Consider the following 24,000-nt stretch of genomic DNA (forward strand, 5'->3'; position numbering starts at 1 on the left):
CACTGGTACTGAGCGCTGTCTGTGGTTCTCAGTGCTGTTCATGGTGCTGTGTGCTATGTGAGACTGAGACGCCAGACGTTGTCCTATTTCTCAGGTGTGCTGTCTGAACAGTGGTGCTGTGCATCAGCCGCTGAACACTGCCAGTGCCGCTGTCCTTGGTCCTGAAAGCCACCATTGGACAAGAACAATGTGATGACCTCTGTCTCTGCTTCTCAGTGGTGTCAGCTATTGACGGCTCTCCCTGGTTTGAGAGTTATCCCTGGTTCTGAAAGTCACCCCTGGGGTGCATTCAATAACTGCGGCACTCTGGGACGTTGTTTAGCTTTTATTAAATGGGCTGTTCACTCTGAAACGGTTTTTGACATTTCGCGACACAATTCAGTGGTAGTGCTCTTTCCAGTTCTGGGTGTGTTGACACTGTGAAGGGCTTTGTCCCAGTGTGTTGGCCATGTCCATTTTTTGGTTGCACAAATTTTTTCAAAAGGCACATCACATAGTTTTTGAAATACATTTCAAATTTGGACCATATTTTGTGTGCTGGAACTGAATGCCAGGCAGTGTATGTATAACAAATTTCATGCTGATTGATAGCTGATTAGTGTGTCAAATGATTTGGCTGATGGAAGCCATATTTTTCACAATTTCAACTCTTCTATTTAACATTCTATAGGATCTGTATACCTACATGTACAAATTGAACTTAATTTGCTATTTTGTCTGGGAGTTATGAGCATTTTTCACAAATCTTCTATAATAGTGCCACCTATAGGTCAATGACAAAAGAAAGACCAAATTCAGTGTTCATCCATCAAGTCATCTACCAATTATATGTGTCAGGTTTCATTATGATCAGACATTGCATTCAGGAGTTATAAGTCCTTATGTGAAATTGTGCCACGCCCTTAAATTTCATTGGCCTGTAGCAGCCATGCTGTTTCTCCAATCCATTTTTCCTCCATAAATTTTAAAGAGCTGTGACCAGGGAGTGGATTAAAGCAGGCATTTTGCCGGTTGGTCAAATGGTCTAGGAGGAGTTGTCGTTTGAAGGTTCTGAAGAAAACTCAAAATGGCGGAAAATGTAGTCAGGCGCAAATTAAAACTATTGGAGCCATCTGTTGCAGCTTGAGCTGCAGAATCTCTGCAAGTTTCATAGAATTTTCAGCCCAGGCCAAACAGTTACAGGCAAAGGTAATGCATATAATCTTTAATTCTGTAAACCTCCTTGGTTTATAGTTTCAGGCCTATTCCATATTATATAAAATTGTAGCCAAACATTATTATTATTATTATTATTATTATTATTATTATTGGCTCAGTGGCTCATATTTTTGTTCTTCAATATCAGTTAGCTCCAGACACTCGGGCCATTGGCTGCAGTGTGAAAGTGTGTTCAGCCTGGTACCATGTTAGCTTCGGAGACAGGCCTGGTGCCGGGGCCTGTGGCAGGGGGGCAGCAGGCGCCCTCTCCGCCCGCTCTGGCACCTTCTCCGCACGCTCCCTGAGTCGTGACTGTTCCAGCACGGTCCCTCCGAGCAGTTCCCCCGCTGCAGGGATACACAAGAGCAGAGAAAGCGGCTGAGCGATGGAGAGAGAGAGGGAGAGAGAGAGAGAGAGGGTGAGAGAGAGGGAGAGAGAGAGAGAGAGAAAGGGTGAGAGAGAGAGCAAAAGAGAGAGAGCAAGAGAGCGAGGGAGAGAGAGAGTGAGAGAGAGCTAGAGAGAGGGAGAGAGAGAGCGGAAGAGAGAGAGGGAGAGAATTAACAAGTTCCATCTGAATCTGTCAGAAAAATAGAAGGTGTGCAGATTTTGGATATAGATTGTATGTTTTTTTTTGTTTCCAGTTAATTTGATGAAGTGATAATTTGCGTGGGGCTGCAATGCATGTCTTTGAGCCGCCCGCACGTCTCTTCATCGGCCTGAGAAATCACAGAAAGGGGGCAGACGTGTAGAAAAGAACCGCCTTGTATGTGGAGAGGAAGCAGCTTTAGTGGAGCCTGGACTCTCACCCAGCCTGCTGTCCCTCACCGTATGGGCTGCTGACAGTCCTAACCTGCAGAGGTGTGCACACACACACACATACACACAATTACATGCACACACACCCTCCAGCTACTTACATACACACCCTACACACTACACACACGGATGTACATGCACATGCACACATACACACGCATTCTTCCCCACACCTCCACCCAAAACACTGCCAACAGCAAATTTCAATGCTGGTGAAACGTCTGATGGACATTCACTGCGGTTATCACACTGTATTGATTAAATCATTACGTTTAATAATGACGAAATGTATTACCACTGGAGTGACACGCACTTACAGTAGGTGTGCATTTTGAATGTAAATGTGGGCACAGTCATTTATTTTTCGTGTGTACATCGAGCCAGATTTAGCCGAAAGCTGATCTCCATCGGCATCTCCGGGGCAGGTAGAGGAGAGAGAGAGGCTGGCAGAGACCTGGTACATTAACAGGAAATGACCGGTTGTTGTGTAACATTGACTCGAGCGGGCCAAAAACGCAGAGACACGGATGCATTTAATCACGCTTCGCACGCGAGTGGTTTTGTGGACGCAAAAAAAAAAAATTATAATAATAATAAAACGGCAGCGATATTTGCAGGCCGTTCTGCAACATCGGCGTTATTCCCGGTATGAAAATTCCAAAATTCCGAACACTGCCGCATAAACCTTTTTTTTTTTTTTTCCGAGAGCGTTGTGGAAGATCAGCAGTTAGCGTGTTTCAGATCAGAAGCGCCCATAATCGTTTGTAGATTCGCCAGGTTGATGATTAACCTCCTTCCTTCTGTGTCCTGGGAACGCTGCTTCCTTTCTCGCCTTAATGAGAACGGGCTGGCTCGGTCCAGTCCGCACGCAGCCCGTGTTCCGTGTTTTAAAATGGCACGGGTCTTCGCAGAGCCGTCCCGCTGTACATTTTTGTGCTGATGATGCTGGAAATGGCCGCCGGAACCGCGGCTTGCGGCGGCGGCGCGTGTGAGCGATTGATCCGAGTGCGGCGTAGCGTCCCGCGCCGGAGGTGCCAGGCGACCGGCCCCGCCGACGTCCCGAAGACACGCCTCATCTGCCGTCGCCCGCGCTCACGGAGAGAAGCCGCCGGTCGCGGGCGACTGGCACCCTGCCCCCGGGCCTGAGCGCAGAGATGTCCTAACGGACCCACAGACAGATGTCCTCGGTGAACGGTTTTATGTGAAAGCGGGACCGGCAGAAAGCCTGCCACAATAGAGACAGATTTCTGTTTTTACACACGGCCTTGTGCCAGAATGGATGGAGCGAGGGGGAAAAAAAGCCCCTTCATGTTTTAACAGAGGATCTTGGTGTCCCCACATCCCTCTCTGTGTCTGTATGGCGGTTAGGGGAGAGATTCTGTCAGAATCAGCTATCTGTTCTCTATGTGTATATACAAGCACACACACACACACACAACACGCACACATGCACACACACACACACACACACACACACACACACAGAAATGTTGTCATGCGTAAAGAGTGCAGAGCATGCTGGAACACAGGGAGAGGCAGGTGGTAACACAGCCAGCAGCAGCCTATCTGAGCCTGAGAGACTGGGCAAGGGACGAGAGATGGCTGGTAATGGAGGAGAGAGAGGGAGAGGGGGGGAGGGAGAGAATAGCAAGGGACACAAATGAAGGAGAGAGAGGGAGAGAAGGAACAAGGGACATGACTGAAGGAGAAGGTTATTTTTCTTTTTTTCTGTCACCGTTTCCACTACTGCAATAGCACAGGGGAAAACGGGATGGGGGAGGGGAATGTAGAGTAAGAACATGGAAGGTGAATGGAGAAGGAGAGGAGAGAGGGAGTGAAAAGGAGGAGAAAATGAAGGGGTGGAGAGAGAGGGGGGCCGATGGGGGGAACTAAGGATACAGCAGCAGTGAGAATGAGAGAGGGTGTGTGTGAGAGAGAGAGAGAGAGAGACAGAGAGAGAGAGAAAGGGAGGGAGGGAGAGCAGGAGGGAGAGAGCAAGAGCAGAGGAAGGGAGGGGAGGGAGGTGAGAGGGAGTGGCTAACTGCTAGGCTGTCAGCTGAGTGAATGTGTTCTGCTGAGATCAGCAGTAAAGGCAGAGGGAGAGAAAGAGGAAAGTGAGAGAACGGGAAAATGAAAGGGAGGAGTGATTGAGAGAGGTTGAAAGCAAGATGCAGGCAGAGGAGAAAAAGCAATGGGGGAACAGTTTGAAGCCAACATGTCTTTTCAGTCCAAGCTACTATATCAGTCCATTGATTTCCCCCTCACCCCTTGTCAAGCTGTGGACCCTTCCGACAAATGGGACAGCTGGTGCTGCATTCAGGTCAGGGCTGTACCATTTCTTGGCTGAGGGAGAGACTGGAAATCTTTTATCTCTCCTGTTCACTATAAGCCAGTCTACAGAAGCACATACATTCTTGCAGTCATTTGTTCACTCTATATACCATGTACGCACACACGTACATACTCGGTTTTGTCACAGCACATCACACGTAGTTATGTGGAAGCTAGCTTGATTGTTTACTAATAATTGTCTGAAAAATTAAGGCTAGCTAGACAGATAACTAGCTGCCTACTTAACTAGTAGCTACCTAGCTGTTCTTCGGTTGGTTCATTACACCGCACCGCACTAGCTAGCAGCCTTCTGTGCTGTTAACTTATAATTAAAGCTAAAAATACTGAACAATAGCCCGTGACATTAACTATACATAAAAGTTCACTACAGTTAACAAGCTAGCTGCTAGCAGTTTCCACTTGTCACCCGTAACATTAAGGTTAGCTAGCTGAGTCGAGGAAATCCTCTACAAGCATTCAAAAGAAAAATGCTCACTTCAGGCTGTAATCGCCATTTACTTGTAATTCATGGTAAAGGAAAATGACTGAATCCATTCCTACATCCTTTCAGCTAGAATGTATGTTTGTGTATACATGTCTCTCTCTACATTTCATTATCTTATGGTTCATGCATTTATATGCATTATTATAACATACACAGTAAAAGAAGAAACAATATCCCAACAAAAACATATTTGCAACATAAATGCCAAGTTACTTACGCATGCAAAGCACTGTCGATAAGTAATTAAAATGTGTGAAATCTAGGGCTGTATACTGTATAGAGTGAATGTAGAGACTATGCAGTGCATGGTTTATGTGATAACATGAGGATGATGACCTGTAGTTTTGCCCTCAACACCAAGAGGGCAAGATAGGATTTCTGAAGTCATTTTTTGAACAGTCAGCTCATTATAGTCCCTTAATAATCTCATTCAGTTTCCACTGAGGTGTTGAGGCTACAGGTTTTGTTCTATGATACCTATTAATTCTACTAATGAGCTAATTGTGTCTTAAATCAATACCCTGATTAGTTGACACTGGTGCTTTATTTAGTGCTGGTCTAAAATAATCACCTCCCAGTCTTCTCAGGTAAGATTGAACACCCCTGGTTTAGAGACTTTGCACCCTACACCAACAACCTGGTCATTTGGTCCTTAATTGTTTAATTGCTTGCTTTCTTTTGACCATTTACCACAGATTACTGCAGTTAGAATGTCTACAGCGACACCTAGAGGACGAGGACCACAATACACGTTCAATATTTAATATTTAAGGGTAGAACGGGGGTGTCAAGCTCAAGTCCGTGAGGGCTGCGCTGTCTGCAGAGTGTTGTGCTTTCCTTTCACTCAGCAGCCAATTAAGGCCTTGAGAACAAGGTTTGTGGATTGTTTAGCCAATCAACAACTCAAATGAATCACCGGTGCTTGGGCACACCGAAAACCAGCAGACACTCTGGCCCTCCAGGGCCGGAGTCCGACACCCGCGCCTTAATGAAAGAAAGGGCATATGTGTTGAGAAAAGGTGTAAATGACCCCGGCTTCTAGGCGTGCTGTGATGGGTCTCTCCCACCTCCATTTGCTTGGTGGAAGTACAGCACAAGGAAGACAGAGAGAAAGAAGGTGATTCAGAAATGAAATAAGATACGCGTTTATACTAGCTCAAGGCTACCGTAGTGTAACATAAATGCGTGTATGCGTGCATGCTTGTGTGTGCTCGTGTATGCGTGTGTGTGTGTGTGTGTGAAAGACTGTGACAGTAGCTTTATTCAGGTGAAAGGCAGTGGGAGGAAGCCTGGAGACACAGAGGGGTCAGAACCCCATTAAGAAAGCACCCATGCACACAAAATTCCCACAGACACTGCCCGTTAGCTGCACCAACAAGGACAAGCTGACACAGACGAATGAATACACTGCTAAAATGGTTTATGTTATGAACATAATGGGGTTTGATAGCTGAGTGTGTTTCTGAATTGTGTGTTTGCGTGCAGGTTAGTGTGTGCAGGGGAAGCGCGCAGGTAATCTATGTGACCTAGATTTCAGCGAGCGCCTGCTGCCCGATCCCAAGACTGCACTGCTGTAGAGTGCATGCGGCACGGCGGAGCGCAAGGAGCGTGTGGCTGCGTGCTCGTACTTACGTACGCCGCTACTGTTTTTGGGGTGTTTTTGAGCCATAATGGGAGACCAAAAAAAAACAAAAAAAAAAACAACCCCAATGAGAAATCAATTGAAAAGAACCCCTCCCCTGGCCTTGTTACCGCGGTGATGCTGAGATTCTATCAATGAGCAAAGGGCCCTGTTGCCATGGAAACAGTTATGAATGAGAAGAGGCCAGTAACCATGGAAACTATGTGAATGAGGAATGGCCCGTTGCTATGGAGATGCCGTGAATGGGAAGAGACCTAGTGGTTTGGTACTGGAGAGGGTCTTCTATCATCATCCCCACCATCATAATCCTTGGTGAAATCATAATTCTAATAAATGACTCAAGAATTAAGGAATTCTAGTCTCAGACCGGCAAATTTACACTGACTCATACTAGCATATATGCCTCCCACTTCTCTCTATCTCAAACACGCAGAGACACTGTCTCGCACCTCCACTCTATGTGGGATAAGGGAAGGGTGATCCTGGAGTTCTCCTTCGGATCTGATTCAGAGTCACATGCAAACTTCATACAGTCTGACTCATTCAGCCATTGTCACATATTTGCAGACAGTCGTGAGACACCAAGCCCGTACAGCAAGCACACACACACATCATATGATTGCTTGGCTCTGTGTAGCCTGCACGCACACACACGCACGTGTGCACATGTACGTAGACACATATGTGTTGTGTGTGTGCAAGCAGCTTCATGTGACGGGCAGCCCAGTCCTGTTAGCAGCATCCCTGTGTGTCTGAGGGAGATTGTCAGGTGCATCCCAGCAGAGATCACTCCCGTCAACACTTTGCAAACACCTCCTCTCTCCGTGTGAATCCCTCGCTTTAATCCCTCCATATCCTGCCATCACCAGCCTCTCCTGGGCCTGGCAGACTGTGCCTGTGCTGCAGTGTTCTCACTCCTTACGTCCTCTGCTGCAACAGCCCTCTCACTCGCTAAACTATCCTCCCATAATCCCAGCTCTGCAACAGCCCTCTCACTCGCTAAACTATCCTCCCATAATCCCAACTCTGCAACAGCCCTATCACTAAACTATCCTCCCATAATCCCAACTCTGCAACAGCCCTATCACTAAACTATCATCCCTTAATCCCAACTCTGCAACAGCCCTATCACTCACTAAACTATCCTCCCATAATCCCAACTCTGCAACAGCCCTATCACTAAACTATCCTCCCATAATCCCAGCTCTGCAAGAGCCCTATCACTAAACTATCCTCCCATAATCCCAGCTCTGCAAAAGCCCTATCACTAACCTATCCTCCCATAATCCCAACTCTGCAACAGCCCTATCACTCACTAAACTATTCTCCCATAATCCCAACTCTGCAACAGCCCTATCACTCCCTAAACTATCCTCCCATAATCCCAACTCTGCAACAGCCCTATCACTCGCTAAACTATCCTCCCATAATCCCAGCTCTGCAACAGCCCTATCACTCGCTAAACTATCCTCCCATAATCCCAACTCTGCAACAGCCCTATCACTCACTAAACTATCCTCCCATAATCCCAACTCTGCAACAGCCCTATCACTCGCTAAACTATCCTCCCATAATCCCAACTCTGCTACAGCCCTATCACTCCCTAAACTATCCTCCCATAATCCCAGCTCTGCAACAGCCCTATCACTAAACTATCCTCCCATAATCCCAACTCTGCAACAGCCCTATCACTCACTAAACTATCCTCCCATAATCCCAACTCTGCAACAGCCCTATCACTCCCTAAACTATCCTCCCATAATCCCAACTCTGCAACAGCCCTATCACTCACTAAACTATCCTCCCTTAATCCCAACTCTGCAACAGCCCTATCACTAAACTATCCTCCCATAATCCCAGCTCTGCAACAGCCCTATCACTCGCTAAACTATCCTCCACTCATTTATACACACTTATTTTACTACACACTTACTCAGAAAAACACTCAGTAGCACTCTGAACAATAATTATGTTACTGCAGTGCTACTCAGCAGTACTGCTGCACCAGAGGCAGTGAAGCACCCTGATCTGACTGCACTGCTAATTCAATCACAGTGTAGCTGAAGTGAAGCTGTGTTACTACACTTCTGTTGGGTGATAAATGTGATGATTCACACTGTGCGTCAGACCGGGGAATATTGGAGGATGCAGGGACAGTACGGAGAGTTTTACTCCGCTCCCCGAGCTAATGTGACCCTGTCACCACCCCCCCTCCCCCATCCTGTCTCCCCTCCTCTTTTTCTTTCCCTTCCATTTCACTCCTTTTTCTTCTCTTTATCCTCACCTTCCTCCTGTCACTTATCCCTGTGGTGTCAGGTCTGTGTCATTGCAGGTAGCCCCTCCCCCACACCCCACCAGAACTTCACTTCTTTCCCTCCTTTTTTCACTCGGTCTCCTCTCTTCCTCCATTATTTTCCTTAATTTCTCATTCCCCTCTGTTTGTCTTTGGGGCTCATCTCTCCTTGACTACCTCTTTTTTTAAATCCCTCCCTTTGTCTGCCCTAGTCCCTTTCTTCTTCTCCTCTCTTTTTCTCCAGTGTTGGTTCAGCTCTTGTCTTGTTCTTCTCTGTTTCCCAGCACTATCTAAAATTCAGCTCCCCTCCTCCTCCCCATCCCAGAAAGAGATGGAAATTTCTGGTGTCCCCCCCCCCCCCCCAACCCATTCACCGGCTGTATACAGACTGTGACTCAGGGAGAGAGAGACGTAGAGCAAGTTCTCATTTCCAGTAATCATGTGCTTTGACTCAGCCATTCTGTAAAACACTGTGCGCACACCAGGCACGGTGTGAATCAGTGTCCTTTATGCCATAGTGCCATAGTGACTATACAGAGGCGACCACAGCTGCTGCAAGGGCTCTTTCACCTGCTCATCGGATTTGTGTGTGTGTGTGTGTGTGTGTGTGAGACTGCACGTGTGTAGATGCGTGTGTGAGTGTGTGGGACTGCATGTGTGTGCTTGTGTTTGTGTGTATGTGAGACTGCACGTGCGTGTGTGTGAGACAGTGTATGTGTGTGTGTGAGTGAGACTGCACGTGTGTCTGTGCGTGTGTGTGTGTGTGTGTGTGTCTGTGCGGGTGTGTGTGTGTTTCTGTGTGTCTGTGTGTGTGTGTGTCTGTGTGTGTATGTGTAGTATGGCGCAAGGTGTGTGTGTGTGTGTGGTCGTGTCTGTGCTGTGTGTGTGTAGTGTCTGTGCGGTGTGTGTGTGTTTCTGTGTGTCTGTGCGGGTCGGTGTGTGTTTCTGTGTGTCTGTGCGGCTGTGTGTGTGTTTCTGTGTGTCTGTGTCTGTGTTTTTGTGTGTCTGTGCGTGTGTGTGTGTGTGTGTCTGTGCGGGTGTGTGTGTGTTTCTGTGTGTCTGTGTGTGTCTGTGCGTGTGTGTGTGTGTGTGTCTGTGTGTGTGTGTGTTTCTGTGCGTGTGTGTGTGTGTGTGTGTGTGTCTGTGCGGGTGTGTGTGTGTATGTGTAGTGTGCGCACAGGTGCGTGTGTGACTCACAGACCTGAGCAGCACACACGTGTACCTGTCTGTGTGATGCGTATGAATGGAGAGGGGACAGTGCCCACTGCAGACAGCAGCTCTATAAATAGGAGTGACTAAAGATGGGAGTAAATGAGCCAGTCAGCAGACTTTCCTCCCTCTCACATCCTGTGCACTGGGCTGTCTGTCCAAGACCCAAGTCTTCTCTACTCCTCCGTCTCTCTCTTCCTCTTTCTCTCTGTCTCACTCACTCTCTGTACTGCTTTCTGTGTCCCTCCTCCTGCTCTCTCTCTCTCTAACTCACTCTCTACCTCACGCTTTCTTTCTTCTCTCTATTTGTATAATGTTTTAAAAATGTTGTTAAACCAGGAATTCCTGTTAGATAAGGATTCTGTATTCTTGATTTACACCTTTTAAAAAATGGATTCAGTGCGTCCCTGAAATTCACAGAAGTGCCAGCAGAGTTTTAAGTTTTTTCATATCGTGTGTTGCTGTTGCATCATATTGTACACTGTGCTGTGCGTAACTGTAATGTCAGGGGCAATGTCTCAGAGGCTTGGGGATGACAGCTTTGCTCCTGAGCTGTCCCAGTGCTGTGACTCTCTCTGCCCTTTTCCACACTCCTTCATTCAATTCATTCAATTTTATTTGTATGAATTGAATGAAAATGTATTGAATGAACTCCTGAAGCTCGTAGTGTCTCTGTACATCAGTAACCGCTGACTCTCTCTCTCTCTCTCTCTCTCTCTGTCTCTGTCCCTCTGTCCCTCTCTCTGTTTCTCTCCGTCTCTCCAGGATCTTGTCCACGGTGGGCTCGGATTTTGACCTGCGCACGCTACGTGCCGTCCGAGTGTTGAGACCCCTCAAACTGGTGTCGGGAATTCCCAGTGAGTTCGGCTGGGGGGCCATGAAGCCTGACAGGCCTGGGGAGGGCCGGGAGGAGGGGACGAGGGGGCGAGGGGGGGGAGAGGAACGGGACAAGGGTGGGGAAACAGCACTTTAGGAGCGGGAGGAAAGAACTATGGAGAGAAAGAGAGAACGCGTGCTTGAAGGGGCTGCCACAGAACTAAAGCACTAAGAGGAGGAAGATAGTGATCGGAGGATAGTTTGAAAAAGAGGATTAGACCATTGGAAAGAAGTGCGATCCTTAATCTGATAGTGGAGATACAAAGATTTATAGCCTTTGTTTTATGACACAAAGTTTCCCTGTCCTTCCAGAAATGGATAGATTGCGTCAGTGGTCTGTATTCAATTGACCTGTTCTTTTGACTTACAAGTAAATCCGAGCTTTGCACTGTTTCTTCCAAACTCAGTTTGTCAAGTTAGTTTTAGCATTGGCTGAAGTCACCAAATGATCTCTGTGAAAAAAACAGCTTTCAATTATTAGTCAGAGTTAAGGAGAAATTTTGATTGAATCCAGGCATGGATTGCATTACCAAACCTGTGTTTCCTCCTCCAGGCCTGCAGGTGGTGCTGAAGTCCATCATGAAGGCCATGATCCCACTGCTGCAGATTGGCCTGCTCCTTTTTTTTGCCATCCTCATGTTTGCCATCATCGGCCTGGAGTTCTACATGGGCAAGTTCCACACCACCTGCTTCAATATTATCACCAGTGAGTCCCTTCTTCCCTCTTCTCAGCAGCGACCGGCTGTGTTTTGTACACAGACGCCAGTGTCTGTGGTGAAACTTTTGATGTCTGTGCCTATATTCTCAAAAAAAAAATGTAGAACCTGTTAAAACAAAAATGTAAAAATTCAGTGTGAAAAAATGTTGTCACAGAACCTCGTAAATTTTGAAAGCGTCCATTATGGTGAATGATGGCGCCAAACCTGCTTTTTCAACTCATTTCTGTGATGTTCTAAGTGAGTGTTAAGACTTCGCCTGCTTTGCTTAAAACATCAGCTTATATTGAATCACAGTGACTTAGCAGTTCCTCTTATCCAGAATGAATTAAACAATGAAGTACATAATTGCTTTCATCATGAGTAAAATGCAAAAAATGCAATAGTATTATAGAGAAAGATAATAATCAGCAGCTAAGTGATAATAAGTGCCAGGAAAATTATAAAAAATATTCTTACTGTTCAAGGTATTTATTGACTTGAGGCAAAATCAAGTATCTCCTAAAATCCAATAACTTAAATGAACTTGGAAACTTTAACATTAATAAATGTATTGTTTGCTTTTGTTGTAATTTATGCACAGTAACAGACTGATATTTAAAGTGATCAGTGTTGCGTACAGTAGCTTGGAGCCGCTTGCCCGTCCTGCCAGTGGTAAGCACAGGCGCCGTCTCTCTCCCCCTCGCAGTGGAGATCGAGGAGGAGTTCCCGTGCGGGAAGGAGGCTCCCTCGCGGCTCTGCCCGAACGGGACAGTGTGTCAGGGATACTGGCTCGGTCCAAACTACGGCATCACGCAGTTCGACAACATCCTGTTCGCCGTGCTCACTGTCTTTCAGTGCATCACCATGGAGGGCTGGACCGACCTGCTCTACTATGTGAGTGAGGCTGTGGTGTACCTGTAGATGCGTACCTGTAGATGTGCCTCTACAGTCCCGTGAAAACGTATCTGCGCCCTTCCTGATTTCCTCTATTATTGCGTATTTGTCACACTGAATGGTTTCAGGTCTTTAGACAAAATGTGAAAATACTTTTTCATGGCACTGTTTGCATGTGTGCCAGTACATATTTACCTGTAGATGTGTGTCTGCAGACATGTACCTGTCTGAAAAATCAGACATCTTTACACAGACAAACATATACGGTCATACTCACACACACACACACACACACACACACACACACACTTTGCAGGGTAGATGCAGGTAAACTGTAACTCGCCGTTGGGGCAGAGCTTGATTATGTTTTTTCGTCCATTCCCTCGCTGACTCCTCTACCCCCGTTTCCTCCATCTCCTTCCCCCTCTCTCTCGTCCCGTACTTTCTGCTTGCGCTCTCCCCCTCCTTCTCCCCTTCCTTTTCTCCCTCTCTCTGTCCTCTCCCTCCCTCACTCTCTCCCTCCCTCTCTCAGTCTCAGTTGGTACGGCTCTATATTTAACAGCCTCTGTTCATTCCTGTGGCTGCAGGAGAAGGATCTGCTGAAAGTTTAATGACCCAAACGGCTGCAGTGCTGTACAGTGGCAGCGCTCTCAGACAGAAAGAGAGAACGCTGCATTTTCCTGGGCATTCTTTAATCTGTGTCTACATGGCAGCGAGACATGGCCGGTCTCACAATCCACTATATTAATGGCACCGTTTCTTTGACTAGCATTCAAGACATATGCACGTATAAGTGTGCACGCATGCACTGGCATACGCACGCACATCCTCTCACACACACACTCCCTCACACATGCACATGCAATCAAGCAGACAACACACACACATATTCATCGCTTAGTCCAGGTTGACACTGATGCTCTGTCGTCTTTCAATTTATACCATAATTTGGCTGTTTAGAAGATAAGTGTTTATGTTGTAACCCCTGACCTGCTGGAGACCCAGAACACTGCACACACACAAGATAATCACGGCCTTTCATTAGCACCATACGCAATAACAGCAGTAACGGGAGCCTTACTGACCTGTCCGTATGTCTGTCCAGAGCAACGATGCCTCAGGGAGCGCCTGGAATTGGATGTACTTCATCCCCCTCATCATCATCGGATCCTTTTTTATGCTGAATCTGGTGCTGGGTGTGCTGTCCGGGTAAGTCTGTCTGTCTGTCACATTATCTGCCTGTCTGTCTTACAGTGCACAGTGTTTTGTTCCTCTCTCTGCATTGTACTCACTGTCTGAACTTGTGTCTGTAAAGCTGTCGGTAGCCTTGCTAGCCTGTTAATACCTCAGATTTGTGATTTTAATGAGAACAGCAGCTTTGTGTCTCACACTGAAAGGACTGAAGGGAGATCTTCACTGCTGGAAATAATCAGCATAGTAACCAGCTTTGTGTGTGTGTGTGTGTGTGTGTGTGTGTGTATGCATGTGGGTGTGTGTGTGCGTGCGTGCATGTTCATGCGCACATGTATGTATATGCGTTTGTGTGCCTGTGTATGTGTTTGTGTACATATCTGTGTGCGTGTGTGTGTGTGTGTGTGTTTCACAGTGAATTTGCCAAAGAGAGGGAGCGTGTTGAGAACAGAAGCGAGTTCCTCAAGCTGAGGCGGCAGCAGCAGATAGAGCGGGAGCTGAACGGATACCTGGAGTGGATCTGCAAAGCAGGTGAGCAGCGCGGACCGACGCACTGACTCAAACACACTGACTCTGCTGGCGACGCACTCGCACACAGCCACTCCTCAACTGACTCACTCCACGACTGAGAGACTGCAACCGACGCACTGTCTGGCACACTGAGTCACTCACTGACTGTGACACACACTAGTGACCACTGGCATCGTGACGCCTTCTGGACAAGAGCGTCTGTTAAATGAATGTGAGGTAATGGATGCATAGTGAGGCCTGGTCCTCCTGAGGGATGCACAGGTACTGTCTGAAACGCTTCCTGCTGCAGTAGCGCTGGGCTCCACACGCCTGTCTGCGTGTAAAGGGTGCAGTCCTTGCTGCCCTGCTGTGTGTGTCCTGCCCAGAAGAGCTCTGTCAGATTTGGCCCTCTCTCCCTCTCCAGAAGAGGTCATCCTCGCTGACGAGGACCATGACGGGGACGACCGGATGCCCTTCGACGGTAACGGCCGCGCCTCCAGGCCTCTCCTCATGCCTGTACTGAGTGTGTGCCCCCGCCCTGCCTGTCCTCCTGCCTGAGGAGGAGGTGTACCCCTGCCGGTCTGTGGCTGTGTGGGACACCCTCTGCCCTCAGGCCCTAAAGCCAGAGTAGCTTTGGCTCTTTTCACGTGAAGGTTTCGATCATAGTCAAGACCTGGTGTGTGTGTGTGTGTGTGTGTGTGTGGTTGTGGTTGTGTGTGTGTGAGTGAGAGGGAGGGCGAGAGAGAGCATGTGAAGGAGTATATGTGAGAGTGTGTGTGTGTGGTGTGTTTGAGAGGGAGGGCATGTGAATGAGTGTGTGTCAGTGTGTGTGTGTGTGTGTGTGGGTGTGTGTGTGCGCGTATGTGTGCATGTGTATGTGTGCGCACGCGTGCGTATGTACATAATTCACTGGTTATTCCTCCCCAAGGATCACGGCGGAGGCCGACCATAAAGAAGAGCAAGACTGACCTGCTGAACCCGGAGGAGGGAGAGGGGGACATGGGCGTGGGTGAGTCCCCACAGCACAGCACCGCCAGAGAGCTCCCAAACTCACACGAGCGCGCTGAACAGCCACTGCTCCAAACAGCCACTGCACTGAACAGCCACTGCTCTAAACAGCCTGGCGCTGAACAGCCACTGTGCTGAACAGCCACTGTGCTGAACAGCCACTGCGCCACAGCCTGCCGCTTCACAAAGCCGTCTAATTGTAACCATGTTCATAAGGAGGACCTCGGCCAAAGACTATTCACTTCACGGGGCCCTGAGAGTAGGAAGTTTGGGAATCCCTGAGCTCAGATTCCCATTCACGCATCTCAAACACACTTCACACTGACCTGGCACCCGTGGGACTGTGCCGACGCAAGTGCTGTGTGATTATGTGAAGTATCACATATTCCAGTGCATTCCATCCTCTATACTGTCAGTTGCGGGAGTCCCAGGACCCGGGAAGGGGTTAAAGCTGTATTCAGTGCAGACCAGACTCAACTGGAGGGATAGCATCTGACCAAGATAAAAAGGGACTGATACAGGGGGCGTGTAATGGGGCATAGAGGTCATTTGGGACAAAAAGCTAATCGTGATCAAGCTGGTTAGCAGACCTGTGTGTTTGAACAAAACAAATCGAACAAAATGTTGCTGAAAACCAATTTCAATAAAATATGAAATAAACATATGTTACGTTGCATTTTGTGAAACGTCTCGATTGTTACGCATACAAAAGGCTTTCAAAAACTCTTTAGGAAACAAAACAGGATGGAGTCATGATTTCTGCCAGGGTGAGTGAGAAGTAAAAATCCAAGGGTGTGGAATCAGTTAGGTGACATTAAACTGGGCACGAAGCTATGAATTTATATCTTCCATTGGGGTTTTTCCAGAGCGGTGTTTGATATCAAGTCCCTGCTCTCCTATTTCCTGGCACCCCCCCCCCCCCCCCCAGGCTCGCCCTTCGCTCGATCCAGCATTAAGAGTGCCAAACTGGAGGGCTCCTCCTTCCACAAGAAGGAGCGGCGGCTGCGCTTCTTCGTCCGCCACGTGGTGAAGACGCAGGCCTTCTACTGGACCGTGCTGTGCCTGGTGGGCCTCAACACGCTGTGCGTGGCCGTCGTGCACTACGACCAGCCCGAGCTGCTGTCCGACTTCCTCTGTGAGAGCGCCCCGCCAACCGCCGCACGCTAGCCAAACACGCTAGCGCCCGACCAAACACCTGCACCGAGCAAACACCGACACCGACACATCGTAACCGCTCCTGTTTATTCAAACTAAATCTCCTTACCTCGCTTTCCTGCTCTCTTTTCCTCCTCCTTCTGTTTTCTTTTTACCTCTTCTCTCTCTATCCTGCACCCCCTGTGTCTCTTCTGCTCTCTCTCTCTCTCTCTCTGTGTAGACTTTGCGGAGTTCATATTCCTGGGAATCTTCTTGTCGGAGATGTTCATAAAGATGTATGGACTGGGGTACCGGCCTTACTTTCACTCCTCCTTCAACTGCTTTGACTGCATTGTGAGTGGCCTGCCGAACCTTCGGTCCGCCTTCCACAGCCTCCCACAGCCTCCCACAGCCCTCCACAGCCCTCACTGCTGCCCTCACTGCTGCCATCACTGCTGCCGTCACTGCTGCCGGCAGTGCTGCTGATGGCCGTTCTCTAATCCAGCCTTAAAGTTTTCAAAACCACATGCACTGCCACACTTAATATTTCTGTGTTTGTGCCATGCTGTTTGTTAAGGTGTGTGTGTGTGTGTGTGTGTGTGTGTTGCAGGTCATTGTGGGAAGCATATTCGAGGTGATCTGGGCAGTGATCCAGCCAGGAACCTCCTTTGGCATCAGTGTCTTACGAGCTCTCAGGTTATTGAGGATCTTCAAAGTGACCAAGTAAGCGTCCCCGTGTCTGTCCTAACGTCCGTGTCTTTCTGACCCGTCCGTGTCTGACCTGTGTGTTCCCATCTGTACGTATGGTCTTTAAAGCGTTTTCTTTTGTGATGATAGTTCCAGGTCCAGCGTGACCATGATTGAGGACAAGGGGGCAGAATAGAATAGGACAAAGTGCTTGTGAGCGCTTAGTGTGTCGCTGGGAAGAGGCCTAGCTGAGTGAAGCCGGTTGTGTGCCGCTGCAGTGCTATCCCAGTCACAGTGCGCTCGTACCCGGGCCCGGTCTGCGATCGCAGCGCTCTTTAATCGGCTCGCTCGGTCTTGGTTCCTACCCGGAGGCCTTTCTTCAATCGGCTCGCTCGGTCTTGGTTCCTACCCGGAGGCCTTGCCCTGGCACGGTCACCCCGGGTTTGTTTTTTTGCCCGTGCTTGTGTGAAACCTGCTCCGCCGTCTCTCTCCAGGTACTGGGCGTCCCTGCGCAACCTGGTGGTGTCCCTGCTGAACTCCATGAAGTCCATCATCAGCTTGCTCTTCCTCCTCTTCCTCTTCATCGTGGTCTTCGCTCTGCTGGGCATGCAGCTCTTCGGGGGACAGTCAGTACCCAGCTCTTCTCCCTCCCCAATCGACGTAGCCCCCTCCCCACCCATCCCACCCTAACCCACTCGGAATGTCTAGATTCTCCACCTTTCATGTTTGAATAATAGAAGAACAGTCAGTTTGATGAGTTAATGCTCTGTGATGAAAATTAAATCCTCTGTTCTTTTTCCTATCCCTCGTTTAACTATTCATTCTTCATTTTTTTCCCACCAATTTATTTTTGCAGATTTAACTTTGAATCAGGCACACCCCCAACAAATTTTGATACGTTTCCTGCAGCAATAATGACCGTGTTTCAGGTGAGCGTGCATGCACGTGTGTGCGTGTGCATGTGTGTTTGTGTGTGTGTGTGTGTATGTATGTGTGCGTGCGTGCGTGTGCGTGTGCATGTGTGTTTGTGCATGTGTGTGTGTATGTGTGTGTGTGTGTGTATGTATGTGTGCGTGCGTGCGTGTGTGTGTGTAAGTGTGTGTGTTCATGTATGTCTGTATGTGTGGTGCATGTGTATGTATGTGTGTGTGTGTGTGTGTCCTGCTGTGACCTGCTGTGTCTCTCCTGCACAGATCCTTACAGGTGAGGACTGGAACATGGTGATGTACGACGGCATCGAGTCTCAGGGCGGAGTCAACAAAGGCATGGTCTTCTCCATCTTCTTCATCGTCCTCACACTCTTCGGGAACTGTATCCTTTCGCAGTGCATGCACGCGCTTACACACGCACACACACACATGCACACACGCATGTGTACACACACACGCGCATACACGTGTGCGTATTCAGTCATACTGTGCCACAGCAAGAAGCCTGTCAGTTCCATTTCAGACGGCCCCTTCAAACCCAGCATTTTACACAGGAATAGCAATAATGGGTGGCAGTGGTACATTTAACCGAGTTCATTCACATATACATTCATTGTGTGTCCCTCTCCTTTGACTCTCTGATCTCAGACACCCTGCTCAATGTGTTCTTGGCTATCGCTGTGGACAATCTGGCCAATGCACAGGAGCTGACTAAGGTACACTCAGGGGCACGCTCACGCACCCCCTCTCTCTTTAAGGGCCCCTTTGACCCCCTGTCTCCCCCCAGGAAAGATGTACCATCCTGCTGTTTCCTCTTTCTCTCCTTCTCTCTGCTTCTCTTTCTCTGCCTGTGGTGTTCATGGTAATCCTATTCTCTGGCACGCCTGTCTCTTGCTCTCTCTTTCTCTCTCTCTATCTCTCTCTCTATCTCTTTCTCTCTCAGGATGAACAAGAGGAGGAGGAGGCTGCAAGTCAAAAGATCGCCCTGCAGAAAGCCAAGGAGGTGGCAGAGGTCAGCCCCCTGTCTGCAGCCAACCTATCCATCGCAGCGTGAGTCCCTGTCTTCCTCTCTCCTCCTCCTCCTCCCTGCATCTCTGCCCCCCCCCCTCTCTCTCTCTGTTTCTCCAGTTCAGCCCTGTGTCCTCCATCCCCCCTCCCATTTCAGCATAGCCTGTAATACCTCCTCCTGTACAGTAGGGGGAGTGCCTTTGAAGTCTTCCAACATCAACATGATTAGCGTGGTGCTTGTTCTCTGCCCAAGAGGGGGAGAACATTCCAACACACATCAGTTTGAAGCCTCCTGAAAGTGAAGAAGACATCTGCCCCTCATTCCCTTGACCTCCCCCCCCCACCCTTGAGACCAGTATGGTAACACCCCACCCCCACTCCCAGGAAAATTGTCATGTGGCTTTTTCGGTAGGCCATATGTTCAATCTTTAGGTAGCCAATATGTTCAAAGTGGAAATCATGTGTTGTAGTGCCAGTTTTTTACCACGGCACTGCTGTCCAAAGCAGGATGTCGGGTGTGAGTAGAACTTAGCTGGTGTGTACTGGGCCTTCTGTTTTCTGTAGAACTGTAGCTGACACCCCTCCAGGAGTATAGGCTGCCCTCCCTATTATACAGACCACTGATCTGCGAACAGCAGCTAAGATCAGCTAAGATCATCTGACCAACGAGCGAGCGAGACCTACGTCAATCTGATCACAGCACTCAGATTTTTTAGGAATAAAACAATAGGCTCCATTCACCTTTCAGGTGGCAGTTGGAATTTGAAATAGGACTGATGATTCGCAGAAGGGAATTTCTCTCAACGGGGGAGAGTTCACACATTAAAGCACATTAGGCAATATTCAACTTCAGTACGGGGATTTTCTTTTACATTTTAGATTTGCTGCTTCATCTAAATTTTCTCACGCACAGACGGCAAATTAAACTCCACTGTCTGTCTCTGCAGGTCCTTCTCCTTCCCCTGCCACATGTAGTAACGTCGGTGGGTTTTCGTTATCGACCGCAGAGAAGCCCTTTTTATATTCACGTGTGTGTTCCCTGGTCAATCCGGTGTGGGATTTGGGAGACGTGACCTCACGCAAACGCACGCGCGCACGTCAGCGTAGGGCCACAGCCAGCGAATACTCCTGGAAGCCTTGTTGCGGTCGCGTTGTCCACTGTCTCACTCTCACGCCCCTGTTTCCTCCTCAGAGAGACAGTTAACACTGAGCGTCTGCACACTACAGAGCCCTTGCTGGACTGGTATTTATTCATTTACTGATTCTGTTCCGTTCTTTTCCGTTCTGCTGTTCTTTCCTTTTCCCTTCTCCCTCGCCTCCCTTGTCCATGCGTTTGTTTCCTCTGTGTTTGTCTTTTCTGTTCTGTCGTTGCTGTTTGGTTTGGTTTGTGTGGGCTGTCTTTGGCCGTATCGCTGTAGCTGTGCTCTGGGCTGGTGCGGGGTGGGGCGGGGCGGGGCCGGGGTGGGGCACTCTCTCCTTCCTTCCCTCCCTCTCCTCCATCTGTGTTGTTTTTGGGGCTGGGGGGTGCCTCTCTGCTCTTTCTGGGGTATTTTGGGGTTTGGGTTCTTTAAAATCGTGGCACCCTTTACTTCTACTTTATTCTTTTTCTTCCATGGACTTCCATGCCTTGGTGTCTCAGTGCTTCTGTTTTATCTACTGCCCCTTGTGAAGCACTTTGTGCGCCATGTTTGAGAAGTGCTATACAAATCAAGTTATTATTATTATTATTATTATTATTATTATTATTATTATTATTGTTATTATTATTCCCATAGTCTGTGGCTTTTTCTCAAACTGGGCCATCCTTGGCTGTCAGTTTTGAAAGTGCTGCCATCATCCATCTACCTGCTGCAGCTCTTTCTCAGAGCTCTGTCCACTGTGCGCTGACCTTCACCTCCTTCTGTGTTACTTTCGGACTTTCAGTGCCCTGAGATTCAGCCTTCTGAATCTCTCCCTGCCCTTTCCTCTGTCATCCCCTCTTCCCTCCCTCCCCTCTGTCCCTTCTCTCCCCTCTTTCCTCTCCCTCTCTGTCTCTCCCTCTGCCCTCTCTCTCTCTCCCTCTCCCTCTCTGTTTCTCTCCCTCCTCTGTCCCTCTGTCATCCCCCTCTCTCCCTCTCCCTCTCCCCCCTCTGTCCCTCTCTCATCCCCCTCTCTCCCTCTCCCCCTCTCTCTCTGCAGTAAGGAGCAGCAGAAGAATCATAAGTCCTCTAAGTCGGTGTGGGAGCAGCGCACCCATGAGCTGCGTAAGCAGACCCTGATGACCAGCAGGGAGGCGCTGTACAACGAGCTGGACCCCGAGGACCGCTGGAAGGTGAGCGGGGGGCCGGGCTGGGGGCGGGGCCGTGAGGAAGTGCTCAATCATCAGACCTGAGTAACCCGTCCCACCCCACCCCACAGGTGTCCTACTCCCGCCACATTCGGCCGGACATGAAGACGCACCTGGACCGGCCGCTGGTGGTGGACCCGCAGGAGAACCGCAACAACAACACCAACAAGACGCGGCCCAGCGAGGGGGCGGAGCCGGACCAGCGGCTGAGCCAGCAGCGGGCCGAGGAGTTCCTGCGCAAGCAGGCGCGCTTCAACGAGCGGGGCGGGGGCGGCGGCGGGGGCGGCTCGGGCCGGTCCTTCGAGAGGGCCGACTCCGCCGAGTCGCGCTGCGGGCGCAAGGACCACGAGCCGGGCCAGCGCGGGCCCAACCACCACTCCCACCCCCACCTGGACCGCGCCGAGGACTGCGGCCGCGACCCGCACCGCCGCCACCAGCACCGGCCGCCCGCCGGCCGGCCCAAAGACGGCCGCAGCTCGTCCCCCCGCGGCGAGGGCGGGGCCCCGGAGCACCGCCGCCCCCGCCAGCATCGCAGACCCCCCGAGGACGAGGACGGGGGCGGAGGCCGCGGCGGACGCCACAGGGGCCCAGGAGGAGAGGGGAGCCGGAGCAGGGGGACGGACGGGGACGGCGAGCACACGGACGGCGGGGAACGGAGACAGAGGCGCCATCGCCACGGCGCCCAGTCCACCTATGAGAACGACGGCAAGAGGGACAGAGACAGGGACAGAGTCCGACAGCACAGAGTTAGGAAGTGAGTGAGCTTGGGGGGATACTTTTGGGAGGGTAATGGACCTACTGTACCGCTGCTTATCTCTGAGCTTTCTGTGTGTTAATCTGACATCTGCTTTTGCTTGACTTAACTTTTCACCAACTAATCCCTGTTTCTCCTCCTACCTCTTAATTCCACCCCATATTTTCTCTCTCCCCTCCATCCTCACTCCCTCATCCTCCACATTGTTCCTCCCCCACCCTCTCGATATCTCCCCCTTCTCCACCTCTGTTCCTCATGATCTCTATCTTTTCCCCTCTCTCTCTCTTTCCCCTCTACTTCCTATCCCCATCCCTCCATCCCTTAAACACCATGTTCTCTCCTTCCTCTCCCCCTCTTCAACTGTCTTTATCATGATATCTCTCTCCCTGTTTCTTCTCCACATCTCTCCCAACAAAACCCCCTCATCCTCTCATCCTTTCACACCCCCCCCCGCACACACACACACTCAGGGAGGGTCAGGGTAACGGCCCCACCCTGTCCACCACCCGGCCCATCCAGCAGAATCTGCCGCGGCAGGACAGCCAGTACAGCGAGGACATGGACAACGTCATGAACAGCAAGCTGGCCACGCAGCCCCCGGCGACACGCAACCACGCCCCCAACCCCCACGCCCTGTCCAACCACAGCCTGTCCAGCCTGCCCAGCCCCACCAACAACAGCACCACCACCCACAACGCCGTCAACGCCCCCGTCAGCAACCCCCAGCCCGGCGGGGGCGACCCCGGAAAGACCCCCGAGAACAGCCTGATCCTCACCAACCCCGCCTCCACACCCATCAACCCGGGCAAGACCGGCACCAAGAAGCCAGAGCACACCGCAGTGGACATGCCGCCTGTGTTCCCCTCCAACAACGCCATTCTGCAAGGTGAGCGAGGATTTCCCTTAAACCCGGCTCCCTCATTTACATCCTTTGTTCCCAGAGCTTGACTGGCTTAGTTTGTTTATCTGGCTTGGATTTGCCTGCCCTGTACTGTACAGTAGGTCATTCACAGTTGAAACCAGGGAAGTGGGTGGAGCCTCTCCAAGTTGACTGACAGTTGAGCTCCTTCCCTGTGTGACCTTTGGGTGTGTTTCGCTTGCTTTAGTCCTGTGGTTAATGCCAGTGTTCGCTGAGCAGTGTGCAGCTGTGAGTCACGCAGTCCTTTCTTCTCCTTTCTTCGCTTTTCTCTCTTTCACTCTCTTCTTTTCTCCCTCTCTGCTCTCTCTGTATAATATCTGTTCCTGTCCTTTGGAAGGCCCTCTCTCTCAAATTCAAATTCAGTTTATTGCCTTGACGACACGTTGGTGCTGTATTCCCGAAGCAATCATTTGCATAAGATCAAAATGAACAATCACATCATCAAGTATGTTATACATATTAATACTGACTCGTTCTCTCTCTCTCTCTCTCTCTCTCTCTCTATCTCTCTATCTATCTCTCTCTCTTTCTTTCTCTCCCCGTACGCAGTGAATAAAAATGCTAACACGGAGCCCCTGCCTAAGAAGGATGAGGAGAAGAAGGAGGACGACGACGACGACAAAGGGGACGAGAACGGCCCCAAACCCATGCCCCCCTACAGCTCCATGTTCATCCTGTCCACCACCAACCCGTGAGCGCCCCCCGCACCGCCCGCGTGTCCGTCCTTCTGCGGAGGGCCGGGCCGTTTGTCCCTCTGTCTGCCCCTCTGTCTGTCCCTCTATCTGTCTGTCCCTCTGTCTGTCCCTCTATCTGTCTGTCCCTCTGTCTGTCCCTCTATCTGTCTGTCCCTCTGTCTGTCTGTCCCTCTGTCTGTCCCTCTGTCTGTCTGTCCCTCTGTCTGTCCCTCTATCTGTCTGTCCCTCTGTCTGTCCCTCTGTCTGTCTGTCCCTCTGTCTGTCCCTCTGTCTGTCCCTCTGTCTGTCTGTCCCTCTATCTGTCCCTCTGTCTGTCCCTCTATCTGTCCCTCTGTCTGTCCCTCTATCTGTCTGTCCCTCTGTCTGTCTGTCCCTCTA

The 24,000-nt window shown here is 49.9% G+C and overlaps 1 protein-coding gene across 11 annotated transcripts in view; it reads left to right on the top strand.

Moving 5' to 3' along the window:
• LOC135243740 (voltage-dependent P/Q-type calcium channel subunit alpha-1A-like) overlaps positions 1-24,000 on the top strand; it is a 79,709-nt gene that overhangs the window by 6,036 nt on the left and 49,673 nt on the right. For 10 of the 11 annotated variants that reach the window (XR_010326773.1, XM_064315750.1, XM_064315740.1 and 7 more), the window contains exons 3-22: positions 10,759-10,850; positions 11,423-11,575; positions 12,274-12,461; positions 13,567-13,670; positions 14,068-14,183; positions 14,587-14,643; positions 15,091-15,171; positions 16,099-16,305; positions 16,546-16,658; positions 16,915-17,027; positions 17,486-17,617; positions 17,848-17,920; positions 18,185-18,302; positions 18,569-18,636; positions 18,864-18,970; positions 20,121-20,171; positions 21,107-21,239; positions 21,326-22,008; positions 22,479-22,894; positions 23,477-23,618. Coding sequence is in view for 10 of the 11 variants with exons in the window: in XM_064315750.1 (XP_064171820.1) it covers positions 10,759-10,850; positions 11,423-11,575; positions 12,274-12,461; positions 13,567-13,670; positions 14,068-14,183; positions 14,587-14,643; positions 15,091-15,171; positions 16,099-16,305; positions 16,546-16,658; positions 16,915-17,027; positions 17,486-17,617; positions 17,848-17,920; positions 18,185-18,302; positions 18,569-18,636; positions 18,864-18,970; positions 20,121-20,171; positions 21,107-21,239; positions 21,326-22,008; positions 22,479-22,894; positions 23,477-23,618 (3,147 nt within the window). In the remaining variant the exon portion in view is untranslated. The remainder of the gene's footprint in view (positions 1-10,758; positions 10,851-11,422; positions 11,576-12,273; positions 12,462-13,566; positions 13,671-14,067; positions 14,184-14,586; positions 14,644-15,090; positions 15,172-16,098; positions 16,306-16,545; positions 16,659-16,914; positions 17,028-17,485; positions 17,618-17,847; positions 17,921-18,184; positions 18,303-18,568; positions 18,637-18,863; positions 18,971-20,120; positions 20,172-21,106; positions 21,240-21,325; positions 22,009-22,478; positions 22,895-23,476; positions 23,619-24,000) is intronic. The other variant, XM_064315748.1, reaches the window with a different exon arrangement.

The sequence above is a fragment of the Anguilla rostrata genome, chromosome 17 (assembly GCF_018555375.3).
Source record: "Anguilla rostrata isolate EN2019 chromosome 17, ASM1855537v3, whole genome shotgun sequence".
Lineage (NCBI taxonomy): Eukaryota > Metazoa > Chordata > Actinopteri > Anguilliformes > Anguillidae > Anguilla > Anguilla rostrata.